Raw genomic sequence first — 24,368 nt, 5'->3', positions numbered from 1 at the left:
TGGAGTTAGTGATTCTTAAATTGGGAGCTCATGATCAGAGAAAGAGAAATTCCAAATGGAGCAAAGGACGGACTGTGGCACGACCTAAGGGAGAATCTGTCATGATTGAATGGTACATGATGTCAGCCCAAGGTTCTGGCTGGCAGTCGAGGCATTTGGCTCAGATGCATTGGGATTGTATTAAAAGGAAAGGAGCTGGCCGTGAGGGTAAGGCACGACAGCATCATCTGTGCCAACGGTAAGACAAAATCCAACTGCTACCTTCTCATCCAGGCTTTGTTGAGTGATGCTCAGTGGAAACCTGCAGATGTCCCTGTGGAGGAAGGAAACAGAAAGCTACGACTGAAAAAGCTTTGCCAAGGCAACAGCAAATTAGCACTGACAGCCAACGGAATGAATACCCGTCTGCGATAAAAAGCAGCACCAATGGAGTAAGTTCCCTAATTGTTCTCTTTCTACGATGGTGTGCAGCTTCTTATGCTGCCTTCTTGTTTTTGACATTTGTTTCCAGGTTTAAATTGGGCTGAGGAGTTTTTATATGGACATGCGAAGGTCATCCAGATGTGGCCGCTTACAGCATTTGGTACTGTAATAAAAAAGCTCTGCTCTCCAAAATAAGGTTAACTCCAGCATGTGCGTCTTTGTTTTCATTAACCAGCGAGTTAAGCAGAAAGTGGCTTGGCATTTTTATGTGTTTTCCTGTCTTCCAATTAACAAGTATGCAGGAGGATCAAATTTCTTTTGCAATGATGTAATTGTACCAACTATTTGATATACTTTTGAAGTGTAACTAACTATTTGTCAATCACTAATCAAATAGTCATTGCTTCACTGGCCATTTCACAACCACCCTGTATTTCCTGGCATTCCAGACAGAGCTGCAAGATTCCTTCGGATTTGTCGTCCAATACAGGGAACTCCAATTGCTCATGTGAGTTAATGTGAAAGCCGGTCACACACAACTATGATGAGATGAAGGATCAGAGAATTAAATAGCCCACGTGGAGGCCATTTAGCCCATTACATTAGTGCTATCTCTTTTTGACTAATCTATCAGATTAGTCCACCCTACCCTCACCCATGGTACTTTCTCCACAGCCTTGTGATTTTTATTTCCTTTTCCAAGTTTTTGTGCAGTCTTCTTCAGAAAATTATTAATTCATTTGCTTTCACCACCTTTATAGGTAACCAAATTGAAAGAAAACACACAGTGTGGCAAAGATTAGTGATAAAACAAAAGATTGGGAATTTTTAAAAAATCACAAGAGACAACAAAAAGTATAATCAAGACGGAGAAGATAAACTTTGAGGGTAAACTTGCTAGTAAGATCAAGAATAACGGCAAGGTTTTTTTATTTTATACATATATATATAAAGAAAGAGAAAGGCCAAGGTTAATGTAAGTTCCTTAGAGAATGAGACTGGGAAAGTAATAATGAGGAACCAGGAAAAGGCAGAAGAGTCAAATAAATACTGTGCATCAATTTCCACAGTAGAAGACACCAGTAGCATACTAATAATTAACAGACAAAAGGAGGAAAGCAAGTAAATGCAATAAATATCACTAGGGAAAAAGTACTAGGGATGTTATTGGAGTTAAAGACTGTTACGTCACTAGGGAAAAAGTACTAGGGATGTTATTGAAGTTAAAGACTGTTACGTCACTAGGGAAAAAGTACTAGGGATGTTATTGGAGTTAAAGACTATTACGTCCATGGAGCCTGATGGGAATACATCCTAAGACATTGAAAGAAACAGCTAATGAGATGGTAGATGCACTGGTAGCAAACTTCCAAGAATCCTTATATTTTGGATAAATTCCAGAAGATTGGAAAATTGCAAATGTAACACCCTTATTTAGAAAGGAAAGAGGGCAAAGAGCAGGTAGTTATAGGACATTTTAATATCTGTTATTAAAAAAATGTTAGAGTATTCTGAAAGATGTAATAGCAATTCATTTAGAATACATAATACTGCTAAGTAGAATCAACAGAGCTTATGATACCAAAATAATGCCTGACAAGTTTACTGGAATTCTTTGAGAGCATAACAGGTAGGGTAAACAAAAGGGAAGCAGTGAATGTAATGTATTTGGATTTTCAGAAGGCATTTGATAAGTTACTACATATTAAACTATTTTGTAAGATATGAGCACATTGTGTTGGAGGTAAAACATTAGCATGTGTAGAGGATTGGCTACCTAATAGGAGACAGAAAGTTGGGAGAAGGTGGGCATTTTCAGGAAGCAACATGTGGAGATCAGTGCTGAAAACACAACTATTTACTATATATATTTAACAGCTTGGATAAGGGAAAAAAATGTACAATGGCTAAATTCATAGATTATGCAAAAATAGGTGGGAAGGCATGTGGTGAGGGCAACATATGTAGACTACAAAGTGATATTGATGGGTTAAGCATGTGGGTAAAAACTTAGCAGATGGAATATAATGTGAGGAAATGTGAAGTTATATGCCTCAACAGGAAGAGTAGAGGAGCTGAGTGCTATTTAAACGGAGAAAAACTGCAGTAACCTACAGCACAAGGGTTTTGGGAGTTCATCTGCACAAATCAAAAAAAGCAAGCATCCAAATTCAGCAGGCAATAAGGGTTGCAAATAGAGTAATGCTCTTTATTTCAAATGGAATTAAGTATAAAGATAAATCGGTCTTGCTAAAGTTATGCAAAGCACTAGTCAGACAACAGCTGGAAGACTATGAACACTTTTGGACCTCTTATCAAAGGAAAGATATATGGACATTGTAGGGAGTTTAGAGAAGGTTCACAGCGCTGATCCTGGGTATGTCATTGGTTGAGTAGGAACAAGAGTCATTGGCGTTTAGAAGAATGAAATGTGACTTGATTGAAACTATCAATACTCTGAGGCAACTTGACAGAGCAGTTGCAGAAGGCCTGTGGGACACTCTAGGCCCAGAGGGTACAATCCCAGAATAAGGGGTTGCATGCTTAAGATAAAGCCCTGGAGTAATTTCTTCTTTGAGGGTAATAAATCTGTGGAAATCATTACTACAGAGAGCTGTGGAGGTCAGGTCATTAGGTATATTTAGGGCTAAGAGAGCCAGAGTTTTAATCACTAAGGAAATAAAGGGTCATGAAGAAAAGGCAGGAAAGTGGAGTTAAGGGTTATCAGATCAACCATGATCTCATTGAATGGCACAGAGGACTCGGTGGGCTTAACAGCCTGCTTCTGCTCTTATGTCTTATGGCCTTTTGTGCAGTGATTTCTTAGACGTAGCAAGCTGCTGCTTCAAGAAAAATCAAATTCTCTTAATCTCCCTCACTGGTATTCAAAGTATATATTCGCTGGTTAGAGACCCTCCTTATTTACTCTATTTTTTTAAGGCTGCTGGAATGATATATGAAGTGATGAAAATTAAAGGAACTCTGCTCACTGTTTCCATGATAATTTCATAACAGTTTGCGATTTGATAGTGAGTGAATGTCTGCACTGTGTCAGCTTAATTGTGCGGAATCCAATGGAACAAGTTAGCACAGCTCTTAGTTAATAAAATGTGAGGCTGGATGAACACAGCAGGCCAAGCAGCATCTCAGGAGCACAAAAGCTGACGCTTCGGGCCTAGACCCTTCATCAGAGAGGGGGATGGGGTGAGGGAACTGGAATAAATAGGGACAGAGGGGGAGGCGGACCGAAGATGGAGAGTAAAGAAGATAGGTGGAGAGAGTGTAGGTGGGGAGGTAGGGAGGGGATAGGTCAGTCCAGGGAAGACGGACAGGTCAAGGAGGTGGGATGAGGTTAGTAGGTAGCTGGGGGTGCGGCTTGGGGTGGGAGGAAGGGATGGGTGAGAGGAAGAACCGGTTAGGGAGGCAGAGACAGGTTGGACTGGTTTTGGGATGCAGTGGGTGGGGGGGAAGAGCTGGGCTGGTTGTGTGGAGCAGTGGGGGGAGGGGACGAACTGGGCTGGTTTAGGGATGCAGTAGGAGAAGGGGAGATTTTGAAACTGGTGAAGTCCACATTGATACCATATGGCTGCAGGGCACAGCTCTTAGTGTTCTCCAATTGTCAAATTGTGCAATTGTCAACGTTTCAGTATTAGCAAAACGGATGTTCAGAGATCGCCCAAGCATCTTAAACTCCCTGGCTCAAGTCTTCCATAAAGTGACAATCTCCTTTATACGGCCACTCCCTTTAAGCTTTTCAATGACCCAACATTAGCCCACATTTCTTGCTGTAACTCCCGAGTCTGGCTTTCCCAGAAATGTGAGGAGGCATCCCCTGGAGACTTAATCACATAATTTAATATCAGTGAATAGTCTGGACATCCCCTCATTTTTAATGGCACCAGGTTGGTTTAAAGGTCCAGTGAGAGTGCTAATGAATGTGTAGGGCTAGTGGGTAAGTCAGTTAAAGTGATTAAGGATGTAGATGAATAAGGTGGTAAGTGCACAGGGTAAATGAGATGGCAGTGGGAAGCTGGGTAATGAGTCACAGTGTATTCAAGATCAGGTCAGAGGTTTTTGAGCTAGTCAAGTCTGATCGGGGGTTTGTTAGGGATAAGAGGGCTAGTCAGTTGTGGGGTTGACCAGGTCCAATGACAGAATCAGTTGGAATGGGTTAATGTGGTGTGATGGGGCAATAACGTCAGCTCATTAGTCAGGTGGAGACTCAGAGAGTCAATCCTGTAGTTACGCAGGAGTTGGCTATTCCTAACATTTCCTGAATAACTACGCAACTACGAAAATCAGAACTGTTTAAAGTCCCTGACTCCAATTCAGAGGCAGAGACATTTGAGGAATGTCCCAGGAAACAGGACGATTTCTCTTTCCTTTCAAAAGATGAAACTTACCTGGCAATTCCAGCATGTCTGGACTTTTGCAGGGTTCCCAGCACACATCTTGTATTGTATATACATTCTCCAATGATTCATTGACTGGAAGACCTGAGTCAATGCAGGAAACTGTCCCCTTTTCTACTTATTCAAAATCCATATTGCCTGGAAAATAATGTTTTTGACAATCAGACCTTTCTCGGTTTACAAGTTAATATTAATACATATCTAATCAGATGTATGAAAAAATCCTTATTGCACTGACCTGCAAAATCTTATCAGGCTCCTTTACTCTAGTGATATGTGAGGTACCAGTCCTCCTCATTAATGACATATCTTGCTTGGTAGTGCTTATCCTACATGACATTGGCTTCAAGAAACATTGGAAAAGGAGGGGCATACATTATGAGATATAAAGAAAGACTTGCATTTACAAAGCAACCATGGAAATCTCAAAACATTTCATAGTCTATGATTGTTTTTGAAATGTAGTTACTGTGGTAATGTAGGAATCATGGCTGCATATTTTCAGTTTATAGGAGCTGTGATAATCACTAGAGAGCACTTTTTCTCCCTTTGTGGTGTTGATTGAGAAATTGATATTAGCCAGGCCCCTGGCAGTAACTCTGCTGCTCTGCTTCAGAGCTACCTGGGAAATTTTACAAGCAGGCAGATATGCCCTCAGTTTAGCATTGTAGCTGAAAGACAACACCTCTGACAGTGCTGTGTTCCCTCAATTCTACACTGGGGTGTCACACTTTATTTTACTGCTCTACTCCTGGAGTGAGAGTTGAACTAGGAGCCTTCTGATTCCAAGGCAATCATTCTACAGGTTTTCACCATTGCTTAGAATTGTGGAAGATCTGCATTTTAACTCCACCAGTCAACCATCAATCCAGGCATGAGGTCTTCTATAATCAAGGGAATACTAGCCAAATCTATGTCACTTGTCCTCACAATTTAAAACTCATAATCTAAATATTTTCGTAAATATGGTGTTGCAGTCCCTCTGTATCACTGTTAATGTGACATTGGGGTGACTCTCATGCTGGCATATTTCCTGCAACTCTTATTCTATTGACTGTTTTCTCTTCCCAGATGAATCTAATCTGTAAAATATTATTATATAAATACCAACAACAACTTGCATTACAATAGCACACTGATATCAGCAAAGGTTCCCCAAGTGCTTCACAGGAACAAAATTTGACAATGATCCCCATGAGGCAGTATAAGTACAGGAGGCAATAAATCTTGGTCAAAGGTATAGGCTTTTTTAAGAAAAAGAGAACGAATTCCAAAGCGTGGGCTCCAGGCAGCTGATAGCACAGCCGCTAATGGTGGAACATTGAGAACCAAGGACAGAATCAGTGGAGCACAGCAATCCCCATGAGAGTTAAAGGAGAATGCAGGGCTATAATAGGACAAGGACCAGGACCAATTTGCAAACAAGGATAAGAATTTTAAGTACGGGGTGTAGATGGGGTGGGCTTTGAACCCGCCACCTGAGCACAGCTGACACCAAAAGCCTTAACTATAACTGTACTTTTTCCACACTTGCGATGTGGTATGTTCACTTCATATGCAGCCCCCTCTACTCCACAAACAGCTGCTTCAAATATAGCATCTGGCATTATTCCAACTGCAGCCTCTAAAACTCAAGCAACTTGAAATAAACCTTTCAGTTATGAATGAATTGAATGTGGTCTGCTGCAGGTCAACAGTTAAAAAAAAGCACTTATGTGTAGACTGTCTGGAGTCTTTACAACACAACATTCCATCTCCAAACAAAGGAACGTAAGACCACTTGTAGTTTGGAAGCACTTGACTTCCCAAAAGGAATGGAATCTTGTCAGTTTAAGACTTGAGAAGTAATGTTCCACACAGCACAGTATGTGGGCCTCTCATTTCTGATACTGTTATCACTTAAATCAAACACTAGTATTTATGTCTCTAAGTCAGAAAGTTCAATTAGGTGTCACTTTAACAATATGCCAGAGAGTGCAGGGTATTTAATAGGTGTCACCCCCTCAGATGATACTATGCATAGAAGAATTTTAGTAACTTGCCCTGCTGACAGAGACCTGAGAGTAAGTCCCCAGTAAAAACTGCATCAGGCAAAGCTTTGACATGTTATTATGACTATTATGGAGTCTAAGTAAGCACCCCTGTTCCTTTCGCCTTCGCTGGTAGGTTTTAAAAATCTCTATCAAAATAACTAACCTTCAGCTGGTATCCGCAATATAGGCCTCAGCAGTTTTAAAGGCAGGACGGACAGGCCCAAGGCCTGCAATGTATCCATGGGAATGTAATTCAGGTCTTAGTCCATTTGAATTTAAAAAAAAATAAAAACTACTTACCTTAAATCTAGTTGAACATTTCCTAGGTGTTCTTGAGATGCAACAAGCAATTGGTACATAAGTTTAAGCTTTCCCAGAGGCCCTGCTGGATATCTACATTCAGGTGTATGGGGTGAGTTGGAGTTAGACAAGTTTGCATCATATTCAAGTTTTACTAGTTATCCAATTTCCATATTCTCGAGTCTATGTTCAAATACATAAGCACCATATTTATAAAGTTCATGACTTCCACCTTAGATCATTCACTGTACTACAAAAAATGAACGGCATTGTGCCATTGGACAATGAAGTCATTCAAATCCAAAAACTGCTACTATCGTTACCCCTTTTCCTGATATCTGAATATTTAATCTTCACGTCCATAAATTTTGAACAGCTTGTTTCTTTATCCTGGAACATTAATCACAGGAGCAGAATTCTGAATATGTCAGAGTCTAACAAATGCTTTAGTTTGAGAGTGATGTGGAGGTTGAACCTGATGAAGGGGCTGTAGCTCGAAAAGCTTGTGATTTCAAAAAAAAACTGTTGGGCTATAACCTGGTGTCATGTGACTTCTGATTTAGTTTAAGAATGCATGGGAAATGGGGACATATGAAACCCAAATAAGAATTTCTTAACTGCCACAGTCAGCATCTTACACATAGATTTCAATGTATAATATGGAATATGTAACTAGACCACCTAAAAGAATAACGTTACCTCATTAAAGAAAAGAAACAAATGTTTACGTTCATACACAGCCTTTCATGACCTCAAGACATCCCAAAGTGCTTTACAACCAATGAAGTACTTCAAGCGCCAACACTGTTACCATTGAGAAAGCACAGCAACCAAATTGTTAACAGCAAGATTTCACAAACAATAATGTGGGAATCAACTGATGATTTTTTCTTCTTTGGCTGATGGTTAAAGATAGGCCAGAAGAGGCTCTTGTGGTACAGTGTCCTTACTTCTGAGCCAGGTGTCCTGGGTTCACATCCCACATGCTCCAAAATGTATAGTAACATTTCTGATCAGGCTGTTCAGAGAGTATCTCAAAATAAACCAGAGTATTGCAGCGAGCTCCCCAAGCTGTTGTTCAAAATAGTGTCATGGATTCAATTACCTCTCGTTGAACGTCTTGACTAGCAGATGCTACCTTCGACCTGAAATCATTTAAGGTGTTATAGTATTCCTGAAGAGAAGCCCTAAAGAATTAGCATTGCGGTTTCTTTCAGAAACACTGAATTAAGGCATGTTCTGTTTATTTCTTGAACATTAGCGACAATTACATCACTCAGGGTTGAAGCTGTTCTGTATGAGTTTTCTTGTGCTAATTATTGCCATAACCATTCATGTCCCCAAAAGAAGCATTTGCATTCAGAAAATTAAACAGTGAAGGCTTTTATGCGATACACCATCCTTTTTATCGGTTACAGAGCTAGTGAAAAATAAGTGCTAATAAACATATAGAAAATCAGAGCTCAACCCTTCAGTGCACTGGATGTAAGTTTGCATTGGACTCGCAAATCCAGAAACTCTTGGGTTCAGCCATGTATGTGTGTTTGTGTGTGTGCATGTTAATTCAACCCATCTGAGCAGGAGTTAAGGAAAAGGCATAAAAATACAAAATTCCCACTGCTGATCTTCCTGTACTGAAAACGTTTTAAAACAAAACCTCCTTGGCTGCAAGATATAAGTATAAGTAAAGTGTACACAGATTAGATCTGAAATATTTGTGTGGAGAGGTCGGTATTGATAGATATCTGTGGCAAAATACATATGATTAACATCTAGATTCAAATTGGTTGCCTAGTATTCAATTAATTTTTGATATGGGTATTTTGACTGAACAACATGGAAGTCCTAAATTCTTTAAGTTTCAACACTAATGTGAAGAATGCAAAACATACAACGCAGTTTAAATACCTAAGTTTTCAGTGGAAAGTGTACCAAGAAGTTGCAGAAGTTCTTAACCGTCAAGCCAGTAAAAAGCAAAACAACCTGCTTTGTAAGGTAAAATACAAAATTAATTCTTTAAAAGTATTTGCTTTAATGTGTATTAATGAATTGCCCATGGTGTTGGACAGGGCAAGTCAATGGTTACAGCCATTTTTTATCTGTTTCTAATGCAGTTGCGTTGTTATTTATAGAAAAAACTTGGAGAAGGGGATAGAGCATAGCATATCCAAATTTGCTAATGATTCAAAAATAGGTAGGAGGCCATGGCATGATGAGGACTTATGGAATTTTCAAGAGGATTACAGATAGGTTGAGTGAGTAGACAAAGCTTTGGCAGATGGAGTTTAAGGTAGAAATGTGTGAATCATGCGCTCCGGTAGGAAGAATCAAAAGGCAACCTGTTACCTAAATGGACAAAGACTCCAAAAATGCGCATGACAGAATAATATGAGTGTTCTTGTGCATGAAACACAGAAAACATGCAGATGCAGCACGTAATTAAGAAAACAAATTGAATTTTACCTTTTATTGTTATAGTGAGGGCTGGAGTTTAAAAATAGGGAAGTCTTGTTATAGTTATTCAGTGGTGAGACTGCATTTGGAGTACTGTGAACTGTTTTTGTTCCCATATTTAAGAAAGAATATTCCGACATTGGAGGCAGCTCAATGGGCTAAATCCTGGGACGAAGGGGTCGGTGTATCAAAAATGGCTGAACTGGTTAGGCCTTTATTCATTTAAGTTTAGAAGAATGAGAGATAGCCATTTTCCAAGTGAACTGTTCAGAGTTTTTATTACAACTGGGGCTTGAACATGAACCTCCAGAGGTACGGACATTACCACTAAAGAATGATAAATAATCTCAGTGAAACATACGTGATTAAAGAGCCTTGACTGGGTAAATGTTGAGAAAATGTTTCCACGAGTAGGGAACCTCAAACTAGGAGGATACACTTACAAACTAAAACTGAGATGCAAAGGGATTTCCTTTCTCGATGGTGAATGTTTGGAATTCTCTTGCCCTGACAGTTGTGGAGGGGAGATCACAAAGCATTTTAAGAGGGGAGGTAGGTAGTTTTTTTTTGTTGAAATATCAGGAAGTGGAGGGCTGCCACATGCTGGCACAAAAAAGGAGTTGAGGCTAGAACAGATCAGGTATGATCTTGTTGAATGGTGGAGCAGGTTTGAGGGGCTGAATGGCCCATTCTTGCTTCTGTGTTGTGTCATGCTCTACAAAATGATGCCATTGGATCTTTTGTATCCACTGGAGGAGCAATGAAACTTTAGATTTACAAAAAAATTACTGAGCAGAAAGTTCAGAAAATCTGAAAAAAATTGCATCAATAAATCTCATTAAAAGGCATTCCAATAATTTAGGTTTACCGCGCGTGCTAATGCAGTAGAATCTAAATTACACCTGTGGTTCTGTCATGCATCTCATGCGGTCACAGCTTTGGAAGCTAACTCAAACTGAAACGAATGATATTAAGAGGCTTTCAATTAGAAATCCTGTGAAGGCTTAAAAAGATGAAAAGGGCTGAATCTTGCATCTTTTTATCTAAGTCCGAGTTGCGTTGTGATTTTTTTTGACAGTTTTTCACTATGAGGCTTAGTGGGTTCTCTCATCCTACATTAGCAAATTTACTTCAGTGATTGCCTACAAGGCCCCTATGGTGTCCCACATGTTCAGTTCTGGCCGCAACTTACTGCCCGCCATCCTTGAAACAACTCACCACCGATATCCCCCAAAAGGCAGGCATCCATTGCATTCATTCCATGTTTGAAAGCCCACCGTCCACCTGGAGCTACCCTGTACAAATCCTGACCCTTACCCAGACGTGGTAGACAGGGGGAAATTGGTGCCTACTTTGAGGTGAGTCCTGGAGGTCCTATAGAATGGGGGAAGAAGTAGTAGAATGACCTTGTCCACTTTGCTAGAGAAAGTGGCATCTTCTTCTCTCACCTCACTTACTCACTCTCATTCTCTACCCACATTCCACCAAGGCTTAAGTTCTAAAATTCATTATTGCCTGCAACATCTTCCCTCACTTGCCATCAGCCACTCCAACCCTTGACACTACTGACTCTGCGTGCCCTCTGCATTGCCTACTCACTCCACACAACCACTTCCATCTGGAAGGACAAGGGCAACAGACATATGGGAACATCACCATGTCCAAGTTCCCCTCCAAACCACTCACCGTCCTGACTTGGAAACATGTTGACATTCCTTCACTGTCGCTGCGTCAAAATCCTGGAATTTCCTCCCTCGTTGCACTGTGGGTCAACCCACAGCAGGAGGACTGAAGCAGTTCAAGAAGGCAGCTCACCACCACCTTGTCAAAGGCACCTAGGAATGAGAAAGTAATGCCGGCCAGCCAGTGATGCCCACATTCCACAAATGAATAGAAAAAGAAACTCATTTAGGGGATCTCTTTAGTAGCTATGCCACCAACGTTTGTCTCCTGCAATACCTGCCTGCCTCTGGCTCCCACCTCTTACGTGTTGAGATCCAGACTCGGACCACCCGAAGCTTCCTGGCTTTGTGTCTACATCAAAGGACATAAGTAATGTGTACGTCAACTGAGGCGGATAAGCACAAAAGTGCAATGCGAGGCTGGGAGGCTATGATCATCCAGGAAGGCTGAGATAGTGTGTGCTATGACAGCAAGCAAAGAGCTCTGGTATGGAGCCCGGCCTGGCGGTATCCACGTGTGCACAGTGCCCTTGCTGCAGCATTAAAATTGTAGTAGCTGGTACAGCCTGGGAAGCAGCATTGAAATGCAGAAGCAACCTATAAGTGGGTCGCAATAGCATCATGAGGGTCCTTATTAGAGTCTGGCAAATGCCAGATGTCAATGTCCGTGGGCATGAGGTGTGTGCACAGAGCATGCCCCAAGATGTTGCTGCCCAGTTTCCAGTGTGGAAGCCACATGGAGCAGGTGAAGAGCTGAATCCACCTGGTGTGGGCTTTGGTTTCAATCTCAAATTTTCTGAACAATAGACTTGTTTCATGAGATAATGGGAACGGCAGATGCTGGAGAATCCAAGATAACAAAGTGTGTAGCTGGATGAACACAGCAGGCCAAACAGCATCTCAGGAGCACAAAAGCTGACGTTTCGGGCCTAGACCCTTCATCAGAGAGGGAGATGGGGAAAGGGTTCTGGAATAAATAGGGAGAGAGGAGGAGGCGGACCGAAGATGGAGAGAAAAGAAGATAGGTGGAGAGGAGAGTATAGGTGGGGAGGTAGGGAGGGGATTGGTCAGTCCAGGGAAGACGGACAGGTCAAGGAGGCGGGATGAGGTTAGTAGGAAGGAAATGGAAGTGCGACTTAAGGTGTGAGGAAGGGATAGATGAGAGGAAGAACAAGTTAGGGAGGCGGGGACGAGCTGGGCTGGTGGAGACTTGTTTAATGAGTTTGGTAACATGTGAGGCTGATTGGTAACGAGGTGATTTGGTGTCTCAAAGCGTTTATTGAGACCAATTGGCAATCCATTCCTGTATAGCAAGAATCTCACCGCTCCACTTCCGAAAAGCGCAAAAGATAGCATGGGTTGCTCTCACTTTGAGATGGACATTGCCGGACTTGTCCTCTGATTTGGCTACATGCTGCCATAACTCATGTCTCTCAGACCCCCTTTAAGGCTCACCCAAATCTAATGCATTGAATAAATATTCTTAGGTTTATTTTCAGTTTTTTTTTTACAGTTTTCTTTGCTTAATCGCTCAGGGTTATTGGAATCACAAGCTACACCAAAGGTAGAGATAGCAAAAACTGCAGATGCTGGAGTCAGAGATAACATAGTGTGGAGCTGGAAGAACACAGCAGGTCAGGCAGCATCAGAAGAACAGGAAAGTTGACGTTTCGGTTTGGGACCATTCTTCAAAAATATCTTTTCTGCTCCTCTGATGCTGCCTGGCCTCCTGTGTCCCTTTAGTTCCACACTTCGTTATCTCTAGACCAATGGTAGTTGTCCAAGCCTAATTGCCTGGACGCAGGTCATAATGAGCTGCATTCCTGAACATCTGCAATCTTTGATGTGTAGGGGCACCCTCAGTTCTGTGAGGCGGTGAGTTCTAGAATTTTGACCCAGTGTCAATGCAGGAACGGCAATATATTTCCAAGCCAGAATGGGTGTGTGGTTTGATGGGGAACTTGCAATTGGTGGAGTTCCCATGTACCTTGTCCTTCTGGAAGGTAGAAGCCATTGGATTTTGTTGTCCATTCTTTGGATACTTTGCCAAGTTGTTTTACTCAGGTACAATGTTTGAGATGAACAACAGAGTCAGAGTTGATTTACAATTCAAAGCAATTTTATTCACAAAATAGACTGAAGACACAAAAGAATCCATATGGCTGAATATTATCTAAAAGCCTGCTCTTTCATGATAAAATTCAAGGTTCTTATATTTACTCTACTAATCAGAACATTAAGTCTTTATCACAACCTTTATCTAAACTACTCTGGCTACCAGACTAGGACCAGGTACTACCCTGCAGTTAAACTTGACCAGACTGACCTCTACATTGCCAAGGCCAAACGCCAACTCTCCGACACCTCCTCCTACCGCCCCCTTCATCATGACCCCAACGCCGAGCACCAAACCATCACTCCAACACCATCCATGACCTCATCACTTCAGGGGACCTCCCACCCACAGCCTCCAACCTCATTGTTCCCCAACCCCGCACGGCCCATTTCTATCTCCTTCCCAAAATCCACAAACCTGCCTACCCTGGTCGACCCATTGTCTCAGCCTGTTCCTGCCCCACCGAACTCATCTCCACCTATCTGGACACCATTTTCTCCCCTTTGGTCTAGAAACTCCCAACCAATGTCCGTGACACCACCCACGCCCTCCACCTCCTCCAGGACTTCCAATTCACTGGCCCCCAACACCTCATTTTCACCACGGATGTCCAGTCCTGACACACCTGTATCCCTCATGCAGATGGCCTCAAGGCTCTCCGCTTCTTCCTGTCCCGCAGGCCCGACCAGTCCCCCTCCACCGACACCCTCATCCGCCTAGCCGAACTCGTCCTCACCCTCAACAACTTCTGTTTCGATTCCTCCCACTTCCTACAGACCAAGGGGGTGGCCATGGCACCCGCATGGGCCCCAGCTATGCTTGCCTCTTTGTAGGTTACGTGGAACAGCCCCTCTTCCACACCTACACAGGCCCCAAACCCCACCACTTCCTCCGTTACATTGATGACTGTATTGGCGCCACCTCTTGCTCCCCAGAGGAACTCGAACAGTTCATCCACTTCACCAACACCTTCCACCCCAACCTCAAGTTCACCTGGGCCATCGCCAACACATCCCTCACCTTCCTGGACCTCTCAGTCTCCATCTCAGGCAACCAGCTACCTAGAATACACCTCCTCCCACCCACCCTCCTGCAAAAATTCCATCCCCTATTCCCAATTCCTCCGCCTCCGCCGTATCTGCTCCCAGGATGAGGCATTCCACTCCCGCACATCCCAGATGTCCAAGTTCTTCAAGGACCGCAACTTTCCCCCCACAGTGGTCGAGAACGTCCTTGACCGCGTCTCCCACATTTCCTGCAACACATTCCTCACACCCCGCCCCCGCCACAACCACCCAAAGAGGATCCCCCTCATTCTCACACACCACCCCACCAACATCCGGATACAACGCATATCCTCCGACACTTCCGCCATCTACAATCCGACCCCACCACCCAAGGCATTTTTCCATCCCCACCCCTGTCTGCTTTCCGGAGAGACCACTGTCTCCGTGACTCCCTTGTTCGCTCCACACTGCCCTCCAACCCCGCCACATCCGGCACCTTCCCCTGCAACCGCAGGAAGTGCTACACTTGCCCCCACACCTCCTCCCTCACCTCCACCCCAGGCCCCAAGATGACTTTCCATATTATGCAGAGGTTCACCTGCACATCTGCCAATGTGGTATATTGTATCCATTGTACCTGGTGTGGCTTCCTCTACATTGGGGAAACCAAGCGGAGGCTTGGGGACTGCTTTGCAGAACACCTCCGCTCGGTTCGCAATAAACAACTCCCAGTTGCGAACCATTTTAACTCCCCCTCCCATTCTTCAGACGACATGCCCATCATGGGCATCTTGCAGTGCCACAAGGATGCCACCCGAAGGTTGCAACTCATATTCCACTTGGGAACCCTGCAGCCCAATGGTATCCATGTGGACTTCACCAGCTTCAAAACCTCCCCTTCCCCCACCGCATCCCAAAACCAGCCCAGCTCATCCCTTCCCCCCACCGAATCCCAAAACCAGCCCAGCCTGTCTCTGCCTCCCTAACTTGTTCTTCCTCTCACCCATCCCTTCCTCCCACCTCAAGCCGCACCTCCATTTCCCACCTACTAACCTCATCCCACCTCCTTGACCTGTCTGTCTTCCCTGGACTGACCTATCCCCTCCCTACCTCCCCACCTATACTCTCCTCTCCACCTATCTTCTTTTCTCTCCATCTCCGGTCCACCTCCCCCTCTCTCCCTATTTATTCCAGAACCCTCTCCCTATCCCCCCCTCTGATGAAAGGTCTAGGCCCGAAACGTCAGCTTTTGTGCTCCTGAGATGCTGCTGGGCCTGCTGTGTTCATCCAGCTCCACACTTTGTTATCCAGGCTATAATGAACTTGGTTTCACACGTTGTCACCTCCAATACACAAGCCAGCCTCATTTTACAAGGCAAATCCAGGCTTGTCCTTGCCTGCCTTTGTCTTGTGCTACACCCACTTTGTGTTTGCCCTGTCCTGAAAGACCCATCAGTTCTGGCTGCTCGAAGATTGTCCGCTCTGGTTTCAGGCATAACCATTCAGGCCTTCACTATTTGGCAGGATTTTTAAGGTGCCGCAGAATTGGCCTTGGCGTGTTACTGCAGTACACTTTATAGATGGCACGCACTGCTGCCGCTGTATTTTGGTGGCGAAGGGAGTAAATATTAAAGTTGGTGAATGACATACCATTCATACAGGCAGCTTTGTCTTCGATGGTGTCATTCTTCAAGTGTTGCTGGAGCTTCATACATTATAGAAAGTGGAGACTATTCCTTCACACTGCTGACTTGTGCCTTGTCAATGACAGACAGATTTTTCGGAAGCAGGAGGTGAGTTATTCTCTACAGAATACACCTCTACAGGTGGAGGAAACAAGGGTCGAGCACAGCTTTAGAGGATTAGTGGCTTACTTGGAAGGAGCTCAAAAGTGGACTGAGGAGGGCCAGGAAGGGGCACGATAAAGGCTTGGCAGGAAGGATTAGGGAGAACCCGAAGGCATTTTACTCATACGTGAGTAATAAGAGAATGATCAGGGAGAAGGTAGGGCCGATCAGGGATAGCGTAGGGAACTTGTGCGTGGAGTCTGAGCAGATGGGGGAAGCCTTAAATGAGTTTTTTGCTTCGGTTTTCACTAAGGAAAGGGACCTTGTTGTGAATGAGAACTTTGAGGAGCAGGAGAACAGGCTTGAACACATCAAGATTGAGGAAGTTAACAAAGTGTGGAGCTGGATGAACACAGCAGGCCAAGCAACATGCTCCTGAGATGCTGCTTGGCCTGCTGTGTTCATCCAGCTCCACACTTTGTTATCTTGGATTCTCCAGCATCTGCAGTTCCCACTATCTATGATACAAGATTGAGGAAGTTGATGTGCTGGAAATTTTGGCAAACATTAAGATTGATAAGTCCCCGGGGCCAGACCAGATTTATCCTAGGTTGCTCCGGGGAGCGAGAAAGGAGGTTGCTAAGCTGCTGGCGAAGATCTTTGCTTCCTCACTCTCCACGGGAGTCGTACCGGAAGATTGGAGGGAGGCAAATGTTGTTCCTCTTTTCAAAAAAGGGAATAGGGAAATCCCTGGAAATTATAGACCAGTCAGTCTTACGTCTGTGGTCAGCAAGGTTTAGGAAAGAATTCTGAGGGATAGGATTTATGACTATTTGGAAAAGCATAGCGTGATTAAAGGGAGTCAGCATGGCTTTGTGACAGGCAGGTCATGCCTTACAAATCTTATTGAGTTCTTTGAGGAAGTCACAAGGCAGGTTAACGAGGGTCAAGCAGTACATGGACTTCAGCAAGGCACTTGATAAGGGTCCCCACGGCAGGCTCATTCATAAAGTCAGGAGGTATGGGATACAGGGTGATTTGGCTGTCTGGATTCAGAATTGGTCGGCTGACAGGAGGCAGAGAGTGGTTGTTGATGGTATGTATTCTGCCTGGAGGTCTGTGCTGAGTGGTGTCCCACAGGGCTCTGTTCTTGGGCCTCTGCTCTTTGTAGTTTTTATAAATGACTTGGATGAGGAGGTTGATGGGTGGGTTAGTACGTTTGCTGATGACACAAAGGTTGGAGGTACCGTTGATAGTATCGAGGGCTATTGCAGGCTTCAGCGAGATATTGACAGAATGCAGAGCTGGGCTGAGAAATGGCAGATGGAGTTCAACCTGGATAAATGCCAAGTTATGCATTTTGGAAGGTCGAACTTAAATGCTGAATATAGGATTAAAAGCAGGGTTCTCGGCAGTTTGGAGGAACAGCGGGATCTTGGTGTTCAAGTGCATAGCTCCCTCAAAATTGCCACCCAGGTGAATAAGGTTGTTAAGAAAGCATATGGTGTTTTGGCTTTCATTAACAGGGGGACTGAGTTTAAGAGCTGCGAGGTTATGCTGCAGCTCTACAAAACCCTGGTGAGACCACACTTGGAATATTGTGTCCAGTTCCGGTCGCCCAATTATAGGAGAGATGTGGAGGCTTTGGAGAGGGTGCAAAGGAGGTTTACCAGGATGCTGCCTGGACTGGACGGCTTGTCTTACGAGGAGAGGTTGGCTGAGCTCGGACTTTTCTCTCTGGAGAGAAGGAGGAAGAGAGGTGACCTGATCGAGGTGTACAAGGTAATGAGAGGCATGGTTAGAGTCGATAGCCAGAGACTTTTCCCCAGGGCAGGATTGACTGCCACGAGAGGTCATATTTTTAAGGTGTTAGGAGGAAGGTATAGAGGAGACGTCAGAGGGAGGTTCTTCACCCAGAGAGTTGTAAGCGCACGGAATAGTTTGCCAGTGGAAGTCGTGGAAGCGGAGTCATTAGTGACATTTAAGCGACTGCTGGATATGCACATGGACAGCAGTGAATTGAGGGGAATGTAGGTTAGGTTATTTTATATTTGGATTAGGATTATTCCACGGCACAGCATCGTGGGCCGAAGGGCCTGTACTGTGCTGTACTTTTCTATGTTCTATGTTCTAATTCTCAGCCTCTCACCAGCTCTTGTAGCCACAGTACGTATATGATCAGTCTATTTCTAATTCTGGTCAATGCTAACTCCCAGGATGTTGATCGTGGGAATTAAGCGATAGTAAAGGTCTTGAGTGTCAAAGGCTGATAACCAAAAGAACTGTGGATGCTGTAAATCAGGAACAACTTCTGTTTTTGTTCCCAAGTGTCAAAGGCTAATTGCTAGATACTGTCTTGTTGGAGATGGGCAATGCAGGGCGCTTGTGTGGTGCAAGTATTACTTGCCACTTGTCAGCCCAAACCTGAATGTTGTCTAGGTGTTGCTGCACCATCAGCTCACATCCCCATTCTGACCTAAAAATGGAGGGAAGATCATTGATCAAGCAGCTGAAGATGGTTGACTCTAGGACACTACCCTGAGGTACCCTGCAAAGAAGTCCTGGGGGCTGAGATGATTGATGTCCAATAATCACAATCAGATATGCTGAGTTTCTCCAGCACCTGCTGATTTTTATTTCTGATTTCCAGCATCCGTAATATGTGTTTCTAACAACAACCATGTTGCTGTGAGTCCCGAAATGACTCCCACAGTGCCAATTTTTTTTCCATTGAGTCCATTAAGTCCAGTTTTGCTTGATGCCATATTTGGACAAATGCTGATGTCAAGGGCAGAAACGTTTGCCTTATCTCTGATGTTCAGCTGTTTTGTTCATGTTTGGACCAAAGCTGTAATGATACCAGGAACCAACTCGTCCCGTTGAAACTTAAACTGAGCATCAATAAGTAATTCTTTGCCAAGTGCCGCTTGCTAGTGATAGTGACGACACCTTCCATCACTTTGTTGATGATCCAGGGCAGTAATTGGCCGGGTTGAATTGCTCCTGCTTCTTGTGCATGGAACACACCTGGGTGATTTTCCACGTTGTTAAATAAATGCTCATGTTGTAGCTGTATCCAAAAGCTTAGCTAAGAGTGCAGTTAGTTCTGAAGCACAAGTGTTCAGCATTATTGCCAAGTGTTTGCAATGTAGAGCCATCAGCTGGTTCCTGATCTTCGTGTGGATTGCATTGAATTGGTTAATGGCAGGGACCTCTTGAGGAGGTTGAAATAGATCATCCACTTCGCACTTCTGGCTGAAGTGCAGGTCTCCCCTGTTATTAAGGATAAGGATATCTGTGGAGCCTCCTTCTCCAATTGTTTAATTGTCCACTAATATTCATGACCGGAGGTGGGAGGACTGCAGAGCTTAGATATGTTCCATTGGTTGTGGAATCATTTAGCCCTTTCTTACACTGTCTGACACAAAAAGTAGTCCTGTTTTGTAGCTTCATCATGTTGGCACCCCATTTTTAAAATACCTGGTGCTGCTAAGCACATTCTCCTGCACTCATCATTAAAACTAGGTTGATCTCCTGGCTTAATAAAATGTGAGGCTGGATGAACACAGCAGGCCAAGCAGCATCTCAGGAGCACAAAAGCTGACGTTTCGGGCCTAGACCCTTCATCAGAGAGGGGGATGGGGGGAGGGAATTGGAATAAATAGGGAGAGAGGGGGAGGCGGACCGAAGATGGAGAGTTACAAGAGAGTTGCAATGGGAGAGAGATTCCCTGAGGTTGGTCCGGAGGGAGGAGGGTAACTTCTTCAGGTTAGGCATCCCTGGAAGAGGCTTCGCAGTGAGGCTAAAATAGTATCAGAGATAATGGGAACTGCAGATGCTGGAGATTCCAAGATAATAAAATGTGAAGCTGGATGAACACAGCAGGCCAAGCAGCATCTCAGGAGCACAAAAGCTGACGTTTCGGGCCTAGACCCTTCATCAGGGAGGGGGATGGGGGGAGGGAACTGGAATAAATAGGGAGAGAGGGGGAGGCGGACCGAAGATGGAGAGTTACAAGAGAGTTGCAATGGGAGAGAGATTCCCTGAGGTTGGTCCGGAGGGAGGAGGGTAACTTCTTCAGGTTAGGCATCCCTGGAAGAGGCTTTGCAGTGAGGTTAAAATACTATCAGAGATAATGGGAACTGCAGATGCTGGAGATTCCAAGATAATAAAATGTGAGGCTGGATGAACACAGCAGGCCAAGCAGCATCTCAGGAGCACAAAAGCTGACGTTTCGGGCCTAGACCCTTCATCAGAGAGGGGGATGGGGGGAGGGAACTGGAATAAATAGGGAGCGAGGGGGAGGCGGACCGAAGGGACCAACCTCAGGGAATCTCTCTCCCATTGCAACTCTCTTGTAACTCTCCATCTTCGGTCCGCCTCCCCCTCTCTCCCTATTTATTCCAGTTCCCTCCCCCCATCCCCCTCTCTGATGAAGGGTCTAGGCCCGAAACGTCAGCTTTTGTGCTCCTGAGATGCTGCTTGGCCTGCTGTGTTCATCCAGCCTCACATTTTATTATCTTGGAATCTCCAGCATCTGCAGTTCCCATTATCTCTGATACTATTTTAACCTCACTGCGAAGCCTCTTCCAGGGATGCCTAACCTGAAGAAGTTACCCTCCTCCCTCCGGACCAACCTCAGGGAATCTCTCTCCCATTGCAACTCTCTTGTAACTCTCCATCTTCGGTCCGCCTCCCCCTCTCTCCCTATTTATTCCATTTCCCTCCCCCCATCCCCCTCTCTGATGAAGGGTCTAGGCCCGAAACATCAGCTTTTGTGCTCCTGAGATGCTGCTTGGCCTGCTGTGTTCATCCAGCCTCACATTTTATTATCTTGGAATCTCCAGCATCTGCAGTTCCCATTATCCTTGATCTCCTGGCTTGATGGTTGTAGAAGAGTGAGGAATAGGCTGAGCCATGAGATCACCAATTGCAGTTCAACACAATTTTGTGGCTGATGGTCAAAAGCACTTCGTGGCTACCCAGTTCTGAGTTGCTAGATCTATCAAATTATAAATTCCAATGTTCAGATTTATAACTAAGCTCAAAAACTCAATTATAATTTGGCAAAAAATGGGAATCAAACATGGCAACAGAAAACTAATAATGTAGACAGGGCATTTAAGAGGGAAGGAGGTATGCTATTATGATAGATAATATATGACAATGTTAGAATAACAGTAAATACCTGAACCAATGTTTGCTCTTGTCTAATGGTTTAATTAATTTGTTTTTTTGCCATTTGAATACCAAGCACATCAGATAATTAATTTTCCAAGGAGGAAATTGTTTGTCAATTCTGTTCCATGTTTGCTGTACATTGTGACACGAATCATGTTCAAAGCATGCAAAAATAACATGTTCCTTGCCAATGAAACTATCATTCTCCAGTTGTTCAGTTGGTCCCTCCACGATCATGACAAGACGTTTTTATGAGCTTCCATGCAGTCACGCTATTGGCTTTACTATGCGACCATTACTCACTTTTCTTCAATTTCTTTAACTTAAAATACATTCAGGTAAAAGCTAGGTTAACACATGAAGAAGTGTAGAAAAGCTACATTAATGGAGGAGAAGACATAAATAGACAGAGGTCATAGACCAGCTGGGTTGAATGGTCTATGCCTGTGTAAGTAACTTGTATATCATTTTATGAAACAATGTATCTGGTGACCTTTCCATTAGGGGAATTGATCATGTGGTAATAGTTAGAACGTGAAAGGGACAACCGAACATTGAGGGACTGCAAATGAGAAGTACTGCAGGAAATATGCTGAGTTTGGGGAGGATATTCAATAGGTAGGACTGAGCTGCAGGGTGAGATGTGTTAACAATGGGAGCAGGATTGTATGGCACTGGCAGGGAGGAAGTTTGCAAAGTAGGATTAACTATGAAAATGGATGGGCTTGTTGCAATGAAAGTTCTTTGAATTTAGTGGGCTCAGTGAATTCATAATTTATCAAGATTGATGTGGCAAAAGAATGGGAGACCACAGCAGTTTAAGCTGAAGGTGCACCATCATCTTCTCAAAAGATGCATAGAAATTGCTGGGCATGCTAGCAACTCTCAGGGGAAATTTTAAAAACACATCAGACACACAGCTGACTAAAGGATGGGTGGATTCTGGGGAGCACTGAAGCCAAGTGAAATTTCCTTCCCTGATCTTTGCTGAGATCCATTAACTCAGCACAGATTAGGTTATCAAACCAGAAGCATTCTTATGAATTTATAGAATCATAGAATGATGCAGCACAGAAGGAATCCATTCTGCCAATCATGCCTATGCCAGCCCACTGAATGGGTTATCCAGTTCATCCCATTCCCCGATAGTTTCTTACCCCACCCCCCCTTCAAGTATTTACCCAATTCTCTTTGAGATTCTCTGCTGAATCTAATTCCAATGCTCCTTCAAGTATCTCATTCCTAATCACACGTTGCTGACTAAATTTGTTTCTTCTTGTCTCTAGTTTTTTTTACTTCTTGCTGTATGGTCCAATTCCAGACTGAATTTCCAGTATGTCGATTAAGAGAGACAAGGCCACACATAACTTTACCCCTTCTCAGCTCTGTGTGCTGTTAGTTCAATTATAAGTACACTGTGCTATTGTGCACATAGACTGCAGGCAACTAAATAGTGTCTACTGGGACCTCACTGAGACTTTCCATTACCAATCCCTTTACAATTGCTCATTCCTGACATGCCCAACATATTTGTTTAACTTCAGCAGGATCAAGGAATTAATGGCTACAGACATCATTGTGCCCCTGAGCTACATCAAAAACCTTACTTATCATAAATATTTTTGACCATAAAGTGTTTCGGGTTTTTGTCAAGCTCTGGAGACTGTGTGCTGTCTAAACTGAGCACTTTGACTGATTTGATTTATTACAATCACATGTACTGAGGTACAGTGAAAAGTCTTGTCTTACATGCTTTATAGGCAGATTGTTCTATACAAGTGCATCAGGGTAACAGCACAGGGTGCAAGCGATAGTGTTACAGCTGCCGAGAAGGTGCAGAGTGAGACAACACTAACATTAAAGAAGCCCATTTAAAACTCTGATAACAGCAGGGAAGAAGCTGTTTTTGAATCTGCAAGCTCTTAGACTGCCTGCCTGACGGAAGAGAGTATAACTGGGGTGGGAGGGGTCTTTGAGTATGTTGTTTGCTTTCCTTTTGGCAGCGAAAAGTATAGATGAAGTCAATGCATGTGAGGCTGGTGCTTGTAATGGACTGGGCTATGTTCACAACTTTCTGTAATTTCTTTTGGTCTTGGGAAGAGCAGATTGTATCATATTCATTTTTATTGAAAGAGCTTTGAAAAGAGCTGCAGAAAGGCTAACATGGCAAAGGCTGACAGCATGCACAGCAAATTCAATCACCTAAAGAAGTGACTTTCTCCCCATCCTGTGAAACTAAATTACTAATTTCAATATGCTATCCCTTGTTTAAAACTCCTCTTGAGTTCGCAAAAAACAGCTTGTTAAACAAAAATCACTCAGCCTACAGGAAAAAAAGTGGGCTAATTCCTGACCTGTAGTTTTGCATTACGAACCTTGACTGCCTTAAATCTGAACATCCTCTTACTAACTTTTCATAACTTCCCTCACTCTAATGTTCCCTCCCACCTCCAGCCACCCCATTTCTCTCCCTTGAAGTTTTCACGCATTGCTACCATCCTTTGGCCCACTTCCTCACCACTTCCCTCCTGTGCCTGTACTTTTTTGTCACTTTGGTCCTCATCCCTCTCACTGTCTACTCCCCCTCCAGTTGACACCTTCCCCTCCTCTCTCCATTAGAACTCCAACTCACTCACTCACTTTCTCCGTCCTTCTTGCCAGGCCCTCTCCGAGGCCTCTGGAGAGGTGTGGCAGGCTGGAAGCAGCAAGAGTTGGGGGAATATTTTAACAGTATTGTGTTTTCAAAATATGCTGAGTACACACAATCAGATGCTAAAATGAAACTGGAGGCAACACCATTTGGGGAACTTTCCTAATTTACAAACTGAGCTTAAAAAACGTGTACTGTTTGAATGTAATTTAAATAACAAATGTGCAAAATATTATAAGTCAGGAAGGACTTCAGTTAAGAACAGCAGACAAGCAAAGCTGGAGTAGACAGTGGGATAGTCAGTTTTGAATTTGTGCGTCACA

At 43.8% G+C, this 24,368-nt stretch overlaps 1 protein-coding gene across 4 annotated transcripts in view; it reads left to right on the top strand.

Annotated features, from left to right (window-relative positions):
- The first annotated feature begins 239 nt into the window (after positions 1-239).
- Positions 240-24,368, top strand: part of LOC125451012 (paralemmin-2-like) — a 438,977-nt gene continuing 414,848 nt past the window's right edge. For 2 of the 4 annotated variants that reach the window (XM_048527622.2, XM_048527625.2), the window contains exon 1: positions 245-431. In XM_048527622.2, coding sequence (XP_048383579.2) covers positions 427-431 — 5 coding nt within the window. In that variant the 5' untranslated portion in view covers positions 245-426. Of the gene's footprint in view, positions 432-24,368 lie in introns of all 4 variants that reach the window. The other 2 variants (XM_048527633.2, XM_048527624.2) reach the window with 2 other exon arrangements.

Source organism: Stegostoma tigrinum, chromosome 3 (genome assembly GCF_030684315.1).
Source record: "Stegostoma tigrinum isolate sSteTig4 chromosome 3, sSteTig4.hap1, whole genome shotgun sequence".
Lineage (NCBI taxonomy): Eukaryota > Metazoa > Chordata > Chondrichthyes > Orectolobiformes > Stegostomatidae > Stegostoma > Stegostoma tigrinum.
This window is presented reverse-complemented; position numbering and strand designations above follow the sequence as displayed.